The sequence below is a fragment of the Sorex fumeus genome, unplaced genomic scaffold (genome assembly GCF_029834395.1).
Source record: "Sorex fumeus unplaced genomic scaffold, SorFum_2.1 ptg000038l, whole genome shotgun sequence".
Taxonomy (NCBI): domain Eukaryota; kingdom Metazoa; phylum Chordata; class Mammalia; order Eulipotyphla; family Soricidae; genus Sorex; species Sorex fumeus.
This window is the reverse complement of record NW_026606095.1, coordinates 7,684,909-7,700,126: the sequence shown is the minus strand read 5'-3', so window position 1 is coordinate 7,700,126 and position 15,218 is coordinate 7,684,909. Positions and strand designations below refer to the sequence as shown.

Here is a 15,218-nt window from a genome sequence, read left to right as displayed (position 1 = left end):
AGAGCAATCAAACCCAGGTTGCTCATATGCAAGGCAAGTTAAGTGCTCTACCCACCGTACTACTGCTCCAGTCCCCTAAGACACCACTTTAGCCAAATAATCAAAGTTACAGTCACCAAAGAGACAAGTTGACATCCAATGCCTCCTCGTATGATCAATTGAGGATAAAAACAAATTCTACGTAAACATAAAAATGCTAAGCCTGAGAAACATTAAACCAAATTAGAGGGAGCCGGAGAGATAGCACAGCGGGCAGGGTGTTTGCCTTGCACACGGCCAACCCGGGTTCGGTTCCCAGAATCCCATATGGTCCCCTGGGCACCGCCAGGAGTAACTCCTGAGTGCAGATCCATGAATAACCCCCGTACCTCACCGGGTGAGACCCCAAAAAAAGCAAAAAAAAAAAAAATAGAGGCCCATGCATTAAAATACCTGACTTTTCAGTAAGTACTAAGAGCAAGAAAGGCGAAGAAATTCTGAGTTTCTTCATATTGAAGGAAACAAACTAAGAAGATAGAACAAAACTTAGCAAGTGATCCTGGACTGAATCCTAGGCCACAGAAAGGGCATTAGCAAGACAATAAAATGTGGATAGCCTATCAACCTTATATTTTTACAATATATACATATAAATGCATGGATGTATTTGGGAATCTACTTGGCAGTAATCAGGGGGGTTACGCTGACTGTGCTTGAAAGATCAGATCATTCCTAGTGGTGATCGGTGCAACCATGGTGCTGGAACTGAACATGGCTTCCTGCATGCAAAGCATGCACTCAGCCTACTGAGATTCTCTCCAGACCTAAAATATATTCTTCAGAGCTTTCTTGAGTCATTTACTCCAATTAGTAATAGCATGAAATATATCGTTGATTTCCTGAGTTTTATAGTTGTATTGGAAAGTGTTAAGATTGTTACATTAGGAAATTTCTCTGAGGGAATATAATTCCTATCTCATGTTATCCACAATGCAAGTTTGCCAAGTATCTGAGTCTTATTTACTAAATCAATGACAAGGGATGGGGAAACACCTCTTGGTGCTTGAGGGCTATTTGTGCTCAGTGATGACCCCTGGTGGTGCTAGGGGAACCGTATGTGGTGCCAGGCTTGCAAGTCAAGTGTCTTACCTCAGCTATTATCATTTTGTCCCAATTAATAACTTACGAAAAAAATTATTTTGTTGGTGCTAGGAGTTAAATATAGAACGTCATAGATTAACTTTTAAGGAATTATTTCAAATGTCCTTCTTATATACATGTATGTACATACAACACTATGCATGCTTCACACTATTACACATACGTGCATATTCATATTACTTCCCTGTATTATTTTAACACATAACAGCCTTTCCCCCGAATCTTTCTCTTAATGACTTTTAATATATCCTTTAAAGTTGAGCTACTTTGGGGCTGGAGCAATAGCACAGCGGGTAGGGCATTTGCCTTGCACGCGGCCAACCCGGATTCGATTCCCAGCATCCCATATGGTCCCCTGAGCACCGCCAGGAATAACTCCTGAGTGCAGAGACAGGAGTAACCCCTGTGCATCACCAGGTGTGACCCAAAAAAGCCAAAAAAAAAAATAATAAAGTTGAGCTACTTTGAATCTTCTACTTAATCAGATACTATAATGTGATGTGTATGAAGTTTATTCAAAGTAAATTACCATCTCCTCTTATAGTTCATTTGAGGAACAACTTAGTCTTTTATTATAAAGATATATAATTTAGCATACTTATAATGCTTCATTTTTCTCTCTCCATTAAATTTTAGTGTATGTATCTTTGGGAAAATAGAAAAACCTTTCTTGGGTATGTTTCTAGAAAACTACTGTTACCATCCCATCAACAGATGAAAATACCTACTCAATTGAGCAATGTAACGTTTTTTTCCTATGAAAGGCAATTTGGAGTACTAGAAGAGCAGTGCACAAAAACAGACGTGTTCCTACTTTCAAGTCAAACAAGAAAAAAGCTTACCACTCATTTTCTCCCCCTACACTATGTGAACTACTTCTTTGGTTTTTTGGGTTTGGGGGCCACACATGGCAGTGCTCAGGAGACCGTTTGGAGTCCAGGAATTGAACCTGAGTCCGCCGCATGCTTCATCCACTATGTGAATTTCTTCCCTTGCTTGCCAAGTTTCTATTTCTTTGATAATCCTTATCCTGTAGTATCTAGTGGTCAGTTTTCTTATACTAGGAAGCATATTTGCTCTGTGTGTGTATGTGTGTGTGTGTTTAACCCAAGATGATGAATATCAAGGAGTTACTATATATTAATGCTTTGACAATCTTTCTGAGGTAGACACTATTTATTGTTTCATATTTTACAAGTGAGGAACACGGAGCTTGGCGATGAAAAATAACTTGCTTAATGTCACAAAAAGTAGAAAGTGGCAGTACCCTGTGGTGCTGGGAACGGAAGTTTAGAATAATTTGTCCATGTGCTCAGACCACTGAGGTTATCTCTACAGCCCTCCAGTCTTAACTCTTAACCACATCACTGTAACTTGTTGTTTGTTTTAGAATATAACTGCCAATCCGTATTTAAATTCTGCAGTACACATAAAACATTATTTCTCCCACCCACCATGGGCATTTATCGTTCTTCCTGAATTTCAAGTCCAATGCTATTAACAACAAAAAATATACAAGCAAGGACGGAATTATTCAATTACACTGTCAACATTCTGGATTCCATACATAAGTTAACTAAATCACTGTTACTCATATAACTCAAACTGCTTATTTTATTTCCTTAACAATAAACAGTAATAACACAACAATTTACTTGCAACAAAGCTATCAACAAAGCAAAATAAAAAAAAAGCTAATTAAGAGGCATTACTTCAGCTCAAATTAGCTATCTCCTTTAAACAGGAAAAACTACCATTAGCCAAGTGGTTCTCAAACCTGTCTGCACAGTCCAGGAAGGGAGGGTGGGGGTGAGAAGAATCGGTGCTGAAAATAATAAATATCCCTAAGCCCACCTCAAAATAACTAAAAATCTCTCAAGAGTAGGACCTACGCAAAACATCTCTGAAGTACTATCAATGTTGAGAACTACAAGTCTAAAGTAACGCGCAGTAAAAAACATGCCGTGAAAACAATTCAAAACCAATAAATTAAGAAATGTGATAAACTTCTTTTTCTCTGGGAAAAGAGGGCAGGGGAAAGCGCCTACTAATTTCTCACTGTTCTTTATTTTTGACTGCCCATAGCAGAATCTAACTATACCAAACACTGGAAATTATGCAAACATCTGACTGAAATAGAAATCTTCACATTTAGAAAGTTCTTTTGAAACAATACCAGCTTTCAGAAAGAAAGTCCCGCATTTTCAGTTTGCATAGATATTTAAGTTGGCTGTGAAGTCAACTAAGAAAAACCGGTAAAATTAGAAAGCATTTTATTATTAACAATTATTATAAAACAATATTTATTTCAGGTATCACAAACAAACTTTTTTGGTGCAAACGAGAGGAAAATTTGAATGTTTTTCATCTATTTCCAAAACTATCCAAATTCCTCTTCTAATATCAGTATCACCAAATTTGTAACCTAAACAAAACTCTTTAGAACACACACATAAAATACGTCCCCCGTAACTGCACTAGATTCCTGACAAAACCTCTGCTGGGAGGTTCAGTAGTGACCACAGATATTCAACTTTAAAACACCTTTTCCTCATCTTCCAGGTTTGGAATGACAGCACATCAAGTACAGAAAATAACTCTTTTCCGTAAGAATACATAAATTCACTACAGGATTTCTTCTGAGTCAGAGAAATCCATTTGTTCAGTTCCTGCTGTCAGGATTCCATGTCAACCTCGACCTCTTCATTCTTGTCCTGGAGCTTTGCTTTGGCCAGGTTGTCCTCAGTTATAGCTTCAATGTCTGCCAGATCAATAGGTGGTAAAGGATTCCGCCAGTACTGGAAGGTGTTATACTGCCAAAAGTCTTCATTGAGCTTTGGACGGAAGAAAAGATATGAAAGCAGGTTAGTGACATTGAAAAAGTAACCCTCTTTGGACTGGAGGGATGGCTCAACGGGTCGGAGCATCTGCACTGCATGCACAATGGCGAAGGTCTGAGTACTGGTACTACGTGTGGTCCAAGTCAAATATGAGCCCAGCACATGAGCCAGAAAGAGCCTTGAGCACTGCTGGGTAAGGGCCCCCCCCCCAACCAAAACTACAAAACAATAATAATAATAATAATAATAAACCTTGTTTGTTTGTTTGTTTTAAAAGCAAATACATAATCAGAATTTGAAGCCTTTGACTCTGCATCTGCAACAAAAAATGCATTTCCAAATCTAATTGAAATATCTTATGGACTCAGTAAATCTTTGTATTTTCATGGATTTGAGAATGTCTAAGTGGCCTGGGCCGACGACAGTATGTGGGCAGCTTGCCTTCTACAAGACCTTTTAAAGTTGAATCCGACAGTCCCCTCCCACCAAGTCCTGCCAGCATTAATCCCTGAGCAATGTGCCAGGAATAAACCCTGAGCACTTCTGAGTGTGGCCCAAATACCAAAGAGAGAGAGAGACAGAGAGATAGTATAAGAAGTTTTAAAAGAATTTCCTCGAAGAGTATCTCTCGTAACATTTTTCTCCTGCTTTTCGACTTAATGTTTTACTCTTCAGTGAGGAAAATCATTTTAAATCATGCCTCTTATAACTTATTTTTGGTCGTTTTCCTAAAGCTTAGTATTTTAAGGGTTTAAGTTAAGATGCTTCAGCAACTTTCTAGAAAGAATTAGAAACTAGTATTAGATATTAGCAATAAAAATCTCAAACTTAACAGTTTATAGAAGGTGCCACTGGTATGAGGCATGACTTTTACATCAACACACGAAAATCAATAAACCCAAGGGAGAACCATCTCTGGAGACTCAACAGCTTATTCTGATTACAAAACTGTGTTGTACTCTAGAGAAAAGCTGATGTTTCAATGCCTGGCAAGACTTCAAAAGCATCTTCAAAATACTTGAGCAAAGGAAGCATTATCTATACAAGTTTCCCTGGTGACCATTTTGAAGTTGCTGAAGCCTAGATCGATTATTATACCTATTCTATTCTACATGGTGATCTTCAGATTCATACTTGGTACAGCGGTACTGTAGAACAGAAATAGAATGGAGCCACATAATTTAAAATGTTTTAGTAAATGCAGTATAAAAATATAAAATTAAACTACTTTAACCTCATATCCAAAATATTATTCTAACATATAATTATTTTTTAAATGATCATATTCTTTCTATCACACCATGTTTAAAATTCTGGCAATTATTTTATGCTTCCAGAGCACGGTCAATGAATGTCTCAACAGCTACAAGAAGTCAATTTACTAGAGAGAGAGTACAGCAGGTAGGAGCTTTCTCTACACCGAGATAACCAAAGTTCGATCTTTGCTACCCCTGAGCTCTGCCAGGACTGATCCCTGAGCAGAAAGCCAGGATAAGTCCTTTATACTTCTGGGTGGAGCCCCCAAACCAAAAAATGTCTATTGAGTACTGAGGCTGGAGTGATAGTACAGTGGGTAGGTACTGTGCTGAGCCAGGTTCAATCCCGAGAACCCCATAAGGTTCCCCGAGTCCTCCAGGAGGGATCCCTAAGTACAGAGCCAGGAATAAGCCCTAAATATCACCTGGTGTGACCCATAAGCCAAATAAATAAATAAATAAATAAATAAATAAATAAAATCTACGTTTATTCGAGGGCTAGAGTGGGTAGGGTACTTTCCTTGCACTGGCCAACTCAACTTAATATAGTCCCCTGAGCAAAATCAAGAGGAATAAAGAGTAAGCCCTGAAAACAGTCAGGTGTGACCCAAAAGAAACGAAACAAAATGTTGAGTAGTGCCTCAGCTGCTAATGGTTTAAGTATCATTAGTCTTTTGGGAATATAAACACTAGAATAAAAATGCTATATATTCACAAAAAAGCAGTGAAAAATTTCATTTCAATAAGCAAAAAACATAAATAAATAAAAACAAATCCATTTCCTGCCTATGGAAAAAACTAGTTTTCAAATGATCTATGTATACACATGGGACGATGGGCCAAAAAAACTAAAGTCTACATACAATGGAATACTATTTATGACCATAAGACAAGATGAAAGAGAGCAACTCAGAGTGAGTGACACCCTCCAGACCCCGCACGAGCTGTCTCCTAAGGGGCCACCCAGCATGGGGTGGGTGAGTTGCCCTCCCTCTGCGCATCCCCCAACAGAGTCCCAGCAGCCAAGAACCTCCAGAACGCAATTGCCACCAAGCTCACGGCAGATCTTCACTGGCTCAGACAAGCCTCATCCATGAGTGACTCTGCTGAAAAGCCCAGGTACGTGGGACTTGTGACTGAAATCTCCAGGCTCACACGGAGTTAGGAACGGACAACACCCCTCCATCTCCCTGTGCTTCCAGTAGCCCAGAAGTCATGCCACGAGCTGCCTCTGGCACCACAGAAACTCATTAACAGCCATGATCCAGAGACTCAGAAAAATCTCCTGGAAGAGAGCAACACGCGGTATCGATACCTTTGGACCCCAAAGTCAACGTCCAGGTAAAAATAAAATAGCCTCAGTTGTATAATCATATCTAAAATTTTTGAATTCCTAGAGTGCAGCGCAGCCACGCAACATCTCTGGTGTACCAAGAGTAGCAAACCGCATTCGATGGGGTGTAAAGCAAAAGGAAACCAATCTTGGGGATGGGGGGACAAATATATATATATATAAATAGATACAGAGATATAAAAACACACAGGCTCAACCTTTAACAACATATTAATAATCTTTTGTACAAGGGCTTAATGGCTCCAGGGGAAATACAATAATCTTTTTTTAAAATTTTTGTTAGTGAAACACCATGAGGTACAGTTGTAGATTTACACATTTTTGTGCTTGGGTTTCGATTATACAATGATCAAATACCCATCCCTCCACCAGTGCCCATTTTCCACCACCATGGATCCCAGTATCCCTCCCACCCACCCTCATCACCCCCATCCCACCCTCCCTCTGTGGCAGAGCATTCCCTTTTGTTCTCTCTCTCTCTCTCTTTTTGGTTGTTGTGGTTTGCAATAGAGGTACTGAGTGGCAATCATGTTCGGTCTATAGTCTACTTTCAGCATTCTTCTCCCACCCTGGAGGATCCTCCCAACACCCGTTATTTGGTGCTCCCTCCTGAGCTGCCTTTTCCCCTAGAACGCCCGGCTGGCCTCTAAGCTATGGAGTAATCCTCCTGGTACTGATCTCAGTTATTCTTGGGTCTTAATCTCCTATTTAATACAATAATCTTTACTCTTTCCCCTCTAAGGAAATGTTTTGGATCGTTTTTAGTGAAATAGTCATAACAAGCAATACAAGATAAATTATTCAGGTCCTGCTGTGGGAGCAGAGTTTGAGGGTTGGGATGGAAACATTTGAAATATGGTGGTGGGAAGGTGTAGCGGCGGTGGGATTGGTGTGAATATCAAATGTGAGAAACTATTGTGAACAACCTTATGAAAAATAAATGAAAAAAGACAAGATAAAACTGGGACTTGAAACAGTTCAGCCAGCAGGGTGCCTTAGCTGACCCAAGAGGAGGCCCCAGCACCTCAGACTGTCCCCTGAGCCCCACTAGAAGTGAACCCTGAGGGCAAATCTAGCAGGAAACGCTAAGCACTGCCGACTATGGCCTGATCCTGCCCCCTCAAGAGAAAAAAAAGACAAAATCATGCAATTTGCTGTGGCGTGGATGAATCTGGAAAGTGTGATGCTGAGTGAAATTAGTCTAAAGGAAGAGGATAGACACGTAATCAATTCCCTCTTAGACGTGGGATATAAAGAAACACACTAAGGAAACAAACACCCAAAGACAATCTACTGAGAACTGGCCTACAGAAGCAAGCATGGGGGAATGGGTCAGAGAATGGGTGGTGGGGAGATAATGGGTATGGCGCTAGCGTTTTATGCATGAAAGCCTATCACTGGGAGCTGGAGAGATAGTACAGTGGGTAAGGCATTTGCCTTGCACACAGCTGACCCAATCCCCGACACCTGCACATGGAACCCCGAACACTACCAGGAGTAATCCCTAGTACAGCTGGGTGTGGCCCAAAAACCGAGGTAGGGGGAGGAAAGAAACTCTACCACCAACAGTATTTAAACCACTACTTAAATGCGTGTATTCCCACACATACACACAAATATGTATGTATAATTTTTAAAAGGGAAAAAAGGCCTTAATGGAACTAGAGATAGTCCCCCATGCTGGAACACAGAATTTGCAAGCAGGATCCATGGTAAAGAATTTGCAAGCAGGATCCATGGTAAAGCTCCACCTGAACACCGATTGTCACGTGTGGCCCCAAAACAAAAAAAGGTCTTTAAAGGACATCAGTAGAGCAGGAGAATACAGTGGGTTCCCTGGGCATCACCAAGAGTGATCCCTGAGCACAGCTGGGTGTGTCTAAAAGGAAAAAAACACAGCACATAAGTATAATTTAGTGGCTTAAAATATTTGCCCTCAGAAAGAACTGGGTACCTATAATTCTAGCACCAGAGATCTCCATCTTAACCAGCTTTCTCCTTGGATTTTTTTAACGCAAATTAAATCTTAATATTACAGTGCTCGGAGAGCCCGGCAAGCTACCGAGAGTATTCGATATGCCAGACCCAGTAACAACAAAGTCTCCAATGGAGACGTTACTGGGCCCGCTCGAGCAAATCGACGATCAACGGGAGGGCCTTTACCTTACCTTTACCTTTTACAGTTGCTCAGTATTACTATGTATTATATAAAAGAGCCTATAAGTCATTCTCTCCCTAAGTAATAGAAAAAAACTGCCTACATTCTAAAGGAAATATGAGGGCCTCGGATGCAGCTCAGTGGCAGAACAATTGCCATGCATGTTTGATTCTAGGAACTGAAAGAAAAATTAAAAGTGAAATACAGGACAAGAGAGATGACCCAAAATGCTACAATAGTTGCTTCAGGTGGGAACCTCAGATTCGACCTTTAGCACCACAGTCCCTGCGCATGTAGCATCTCCCCCCTCACCCGTACATTTAGCAGTAAAAATCAGCCCCAGCAATAAATCCGCACAAGGTGACACTAATAATAACAAAACAAGTACTTAATAAATAACCGGTTTTACTTCAATTGTCCAGTAAACAAAAACATCTGAAACAACTCAAAAAACTCCTGAGACTCCTGGGGTTGGAGCAAGAGTGCAGAGGGAAGGACAGGTAACAGAGCATCATGTGCTTTGCATGCAGCTGACCCAGGTTCTATACCAGGCACCCCAGAAGGTTCCCTGGGCCCTGCCAGGTGTAATTCCGTAGCACAGCCAGAAGTGGCTCCCCAACAAACAAGAAATTCCTGAGATTCTACAAGAGGAATGAGGTATCATGTATTCTGTCTAAAATGTTTTCCTGGGGATGGAAAGATCATATAGCGAGTACCGTGTTTGTCCGGCATGCGGCTGACCAGGGTTCGATTCCCAGCATCCTGTATGGTAGTACCCCAAGAACTGGCAGGAATAATTCCTGAGCACTGCTGGACATAACCCACAAACCAAAAAAAAAAAAAAAAGTTGTCGCAAATGAGATATTAAGAATGGGTAAGGAACAAGCTCCTTTTTAATCTCTGTTGTAACTTTTTGTTTTTCAACTCTCCGATATGTGGGGGCTAGGGAGACAAACCCCGTGGTGTTTAGGGCTTACTCCTGGCTCTGTACTCCAGAATCTCTTGGAGCAGAACTTGGAGGATCATAAGTGCTGCCAGGAACTGAACCCAGGTTTGCACATGGCCGTGCAAGGCAAGTACCCTATCTGCCGTTCAGCCCCTCGTATGCTCTTTTGAATGCAATGAGAACTAAGAGGATATTTACTGCGTGAATTGGGGGGGGGGGGGGGGAGAAGTTTTTTTTTTTAACTTTTGCATGTATTTATTATATCCCATTTTCCTTTAGTAATTACCTATAAAACCCTTAAGCCTTCCAAAAAAAAAAGTTTTCGGAGGTAGAAGTAAAACGGGAAGCTGAAGAAACATGCACCTCTCCAAAGTCTGCATAAGAGAGGCAACTCAAGAAACACGACCTGGCAAAGAAAGGAACATGAGGGACTGATGTGATAGAATGGCGAGTCAGGTGCTTGCCTTGCATGCGGGCAACTGGGTTCAATCCGCCACTCCATATAGTTCCCTAAACCCTGCCAGAAGGGATTCCTGAGCACAGAGCCAGGAGTAAGCCCTGGGCACTGACAGGTGTCAAACAAACAAACAAACAAAAAATAAATACATCAAGGAACAGGAGGACTCCGGGTTTGTACCAAAATAAGAGAACAAGGGACTAGTCTTGGTGAAAAAGGAAGCCCCAGAGCCCATCGTACTCTTCCTGGGGTTGAGACTATTGACAAGCTTCGTATCAGGAGTCAGCTGTGTAGATACAGGAGACGAATGGATTTTTACGAGGCATCTTTTCAGTCTAGTGAATAAGCTCTCCTTTGCTTATCTGCCATTTCCATATTTCTGGTTTATCAATTTCTAGCATAGCACACACAGGGACTATAATCTGGTAGTAAAGACAAGCACATATATGGGTGGGACATCAGAAATACTATGAAGAGACACCGGTTCCACATGACCCAGCAATTCTACTTCTTGAAATCACTCCCAAACACCCAAAAACTCTATCCAGAAAATATATTTGCACTCCAATGCTCATTGCAACCCTATTCACAATAGTTCAAACCTGGGAACAAGCTGAATGTTCAACAACACAGACAACTAGTCAAAGAAACTACAGTACATATACAGCAGAACACTACTCTGCTGTACAAAAGATGCAAATATGCCATTTGTTGCTACATGAAGGGGATGGGAGGGTGGGGGAGTATGGATTTGAAGTTCATCACACGGAGTCAAGTTCAAAAGAGAGGGACAAAGCACGATCCTTTCCTACTTCAGGTATAAAGAAATACAATAGGGGAGTAACAAATGCCCGAAGGGCAACAGAACCTGAGAATTGGTAGACAGCAGGAAGCTGATGGTGGGGAGAATGGGGCACATAGGACAGGTCGGGTGACACTGGGGCAATGGTGAAGGGAAACAGATTCTGGTGGAGGGGGTGGCGATGGAATGACTTATGCAAGAAACCTTGCCAGTAACAGTATTGCAAACCACGGTGCCTAAAATAAATATTTCTTTTGCAGACCACAACACCCAAAAGGAGAGAGAGAACAAAAGGGAATGCCCTGCCACAGAGGCAGGGTGGGAGGTAGGCATGGGGGGTGGGAGGATTACTGGGACCCATGGTGGTGGAGAATGGGCACTGGTGGTGGGATGGGTGTTCGATCATTGTATAACTGAAACCCAAGCACGAAAGTTTGTAAGTCTACAAGTGTACCTCATGGTGTTTCACTAATAAAATTTTAAAAATAAATAAATAAAAAGATTCTTCAATTAAAAAAAAACCTATACCTAAAATATACAATACAAACAAAATCCCCTCCACTACCACCCCATACTGGGGATCTGACCAGAGTCTGTCTCACATATGAAAGGATGGCGCTCTTCCACTGACCCACATCCTGGGCCTCAATTCTGAAGCAGAAAATATTTACCATTGACAATTTTACCGAAACCACTTAACATCATGATCACCCTTAAAGAACAATTTCCGGTGACTAGAGGAAAATCTATCCTAAATTAAAAATTACTGGGCCTGTAACAACCAAAGTCATGCCAAAGGAACCTGAGTTTTGGACGGTGGGTAGGTATGGAAGATACTTGACCGGTAAGCACGCACAAGTTACTTAAGACACTGGAGAGAGACGCCAACTGGTTTTCTTAGCCGAAAAGAGTTCAGTCCATCATTTCACTTTGCCATTTCAAACGCCCTCTCGGTCGGTTGGCCCAGAAAGACCAAAGAGGCGGCATTAAATTTCTGGGTGTGCCAGTAAACAGATGTGTGCCACAAATGCTGAATTTTCCAATAGCCGCTATGTTGGGGGGGGGGGGGGTGAGGAAGAACTGGGGTAAAAAAGCAAAACGGGTGCAAGGAAATAATGCACATGTCTGGGGGCTGGAATGATAGCACAAGCGGGTAAGGCATTTGCCTTGCACGCGGCCGACCCCGGTTCGATTCCCAGCATCCCAGATGGTCCCCTGAGCACCGCCAGAGGTAATTCCTGAGTACAGAACCAGGAGTAACCCCTGTGCATCATCAGGTGTAACCCAAAAGGAGTTTCTTTTTCTTCCCAAAAGGTTAAAAAAAAAAAAAGCCAACCAAACAACAACAACAAAAAAAAGTAAAAAAGAAAAAAAATACATAAATATGGGGCTGGAGCTATAGCACAGCGGGTAGGGCATTTATTTGCCTTGCACCTGGCCGACCTGAGTTCGATTCCCAGCATCCCATAGGGTCCCCTGAGCACCGCCAGGAGGAGAAATTTCTGAGTGCAGAGCCAGGAATAACCCCTGTGCATTGCCAGGTGTGACCCAAAAAGCAAAAAATAAATAAATAAATAAATAAATAAAAATAAATAAATAAATAATGCACATGTCTTACTCAACGATCCGGTCCTCCTGAGTGATGAGTGGGGGGGGGGGGGGGGTCCCTCGGGCTGTTGGAGCTACTCGGAACGGGGACGTGCAACGGGCCACATCCCTAGGACAGCAGCCCAGCCCCGCACCAGGTCCAGCTCACTCCGGGGGTATCACACGGAATCCCCCTCGGCCGGTACAGCCTCGTGCGTCCAACTCCATCCCCCCACTACCCAGCGGAGTCTGGGCCTCCGGTTCCGAAAACAACGGACCGCAGCCCTATACCGCGCCCGCGCCCCCCCCACCCCCACCCCCACCCCCAGACGCTTAACCCGACGCCCCCCGCCCCTTCCGGGGGGAGCGCGACCACCGATCCCGCGAGACGACGTCCCGTCCCGCAGCCGGGACGCGGCGACCCCCGAGCCCGGGACCGCGCAACCGACGCCGCCGTCGAGGGGGTTGGCGTGGGGGGGACCGTGTCTCCCACTCACTCCTCTTCCGAAAGCATCGCGCCCCCCGCCCCAGGAGGGGCGCCCCCCAGCCCGACCCCTTAGAGAAGCGGGAGCGCGCGGTCCACGTCGGAGCTTCCTGCCTCGAGGGGGTGGGGGGGGCGCCTAGAAATTAAAAAAAAAAAGGGGGGGAGGGTCTCGGGAGAATGGGACCCCGCCGGGCGCGCCCACCCCCGGTCCCGGGTCCTACCTGGCGCGGCGAGGCCCCCCAGACGTCTCCCCGCGGGGGCTCTCCGCGCCCCGCCCCGTCGTCGTCGCCGCGGCCGCCGCCGCCCCTCGGGGGCCGGGCGCCCCGCGGCTCCTCCCCCGGGCCCCGGCGCGGCCGCTCGGGCAGCAGCGACGGCGGCGGCGGCGGCGGCGTCGGGCCGCCGAGGTCCAGGCCGCGGCGCTCCGGCTCCCCCGCGCCGCCCGGGCCGCCCGGCCGCCCGCCCTCGCGGCGCTTGCTGGGCGACGCCGCCGGCTCGGCCATGGGCCCCGCGTCGATCTTGCGCTTCCGGGGCGGCGGCGGCTCCGGGGCGCCGCGGGGCTGCCCGGGAGGGGGGATCCAGAGCGGCGGCGGCGGCGGCGGCTCCTCGGGCACGTCGCAGAGCAGGAGCCGCTTCCAGGGCACGTGGAACGTCAGCGGCTCGGCCGCACGCCGCTTGGCCATGGGCCCCGGGGGCGCGGGCGGAACCCGGCCGGCGCGGGCGGCCGAGCGCCGAGGGCTGTGGGGGCGGCGGGGGGGCGGGTTCGAGAGGAGGGGGTGGGGCGGGCCAGGACCCCGAGTGGGCGCGGCGGCGGCGGCGGCGGCGGCGGCGGCGGCGGTCCCCGACGGGGCCCGGGCCAGGGCGGGGCCGGGCGGCCGGGATTCGCCGCCCGAGGTGCGGCCGGACGTTGGCGAGCAACCGCGAAGCGGCGGAGATTCGAACCTGCGCACGGAACGCTCGCGCGCGCGGGCGCGGGCGCGGGCGCGGGCGCACTGGCGCCCGGGGCGGCGGGCCCGCTGATTGGTGGAGCCGGGCGGCGCGCGCTCCCGTGCGCCCCCGCGGCCGGAAGTGCGCGCCGAGAGCCCGGGGAAAGGGGCGGGGCGGCCTGCGGCGGGTTTATTCAAGGTCGCTGGCTGGCTGGCTGGCTGCGGTGCCCCGCCGAGGGCGTGACCTTAGCTGTTTGTTGATGATTTTTGGAGGCACGGAGAAGAGCCAGGTTGGGCTGGCGGGCGAACGGGGAATTCCCTAACGCGGTGTTGGCTTCAGACCCGTAAAAGGAAATGGTATCAAGAATATTCTCTTATCTGGAGCCGCCTCTTGGAGGCTGGGACCGAGAGGAAACACTTAATGTTAGGGGCCCCTAGCGACCTTGCAACGGGGTAGGATGCTGGGGTAGGATGCCCTGCATCCTCAGCATCCTGTATCCCCACCCCCAGCACCGCCAAGATTAATCCCTGGGTGCAGAGCTAGGAGTAAGCACGGATGGATATGACCTGAAAGCCAGAAATAAAATGAAAGGGATTGCGATGAGATTTCCCCCAATTTCAGAGAGGTAGAACGTGACATGCCCTTCCCGCTAACATCTCCTGACCTCCCATTCCAAATCCTATTTGGATATTGAGTGAATAATTCCTTTGTTTATCTTTGTAATTTTAACGTCCATCTATACGTGTGTGACCGGGCAAGTGATTTTTTGATATCCCGGTTTCTCACAGCCTTCTTGAAACTCAACATAAATTTGACATTACTAAAGGTATGTATTGTTGGAAACTCAACATACGTCTGTGAAATCATAATCATGAGATAATGACAATCATCACCCCTAGAAGTTCCCTCTTGCCCTATTTTACTATCTCCTTCTACCCCACCAAATCACCACTGGCTTAATTTCTATCATTAATGACAAATTGGCATTTTCTAGAGTTTGATATAAAGTCAACCATATAGTAAATCATTTGCACTTGGTCTTCTGTCCCTCAACAACAAAAGTATCCTGAGGTTTCCAAAAGGAGATTTACTTGTTCCGTTTTGACAAGCAATATTCCATCTTATGAGTGTGGCAGAATTTAGCTGTTCGCCTGTTGACAGGTTGCCTCCAGCTGGTACAGATAAGGCTTCAGAGAACAAAGTGGGCAAGGCTCTGTTTGGCTGTTACGTTTTCTTTTCTCTAAGGTTTTCATTCTTCTAGGAATGGAAT

General features: G+C 45.6%; 1 protein-coding gene across 1 annotated transcript; it reads right to left on the bottom strand.

Moving 5' to 3' along the window:
* Nucleotides 1-3,396: 3,396 nt before the first annotated feature.
* On the bottom strand, nucleotides 3,397-13,721 carry CUNH9orf40 (chromosome unknown C9orf40 homolog). The gene is made up of 2 exons (XM_056118788.1): nucleotides 13,246-13,721; nucleotides 3,397-3,974 (listed from the first exon to the last, which is right to left on the bottom strand). Exons 1-2 carry the CDS (start codon nucleotides 13,702-13,704, stop codon nucleotides 3,816-3,818), a joined length of 618 nt encoding a protein of 205 aa, XP_055974763.1. The 5' UTR covers nucleotides 13,705-13,721; the 3' UTR covers nucleotides 3,397-3,815.
* Nucleotides 13,722-15,218: the final 1,497 nt, after the last annotated feature.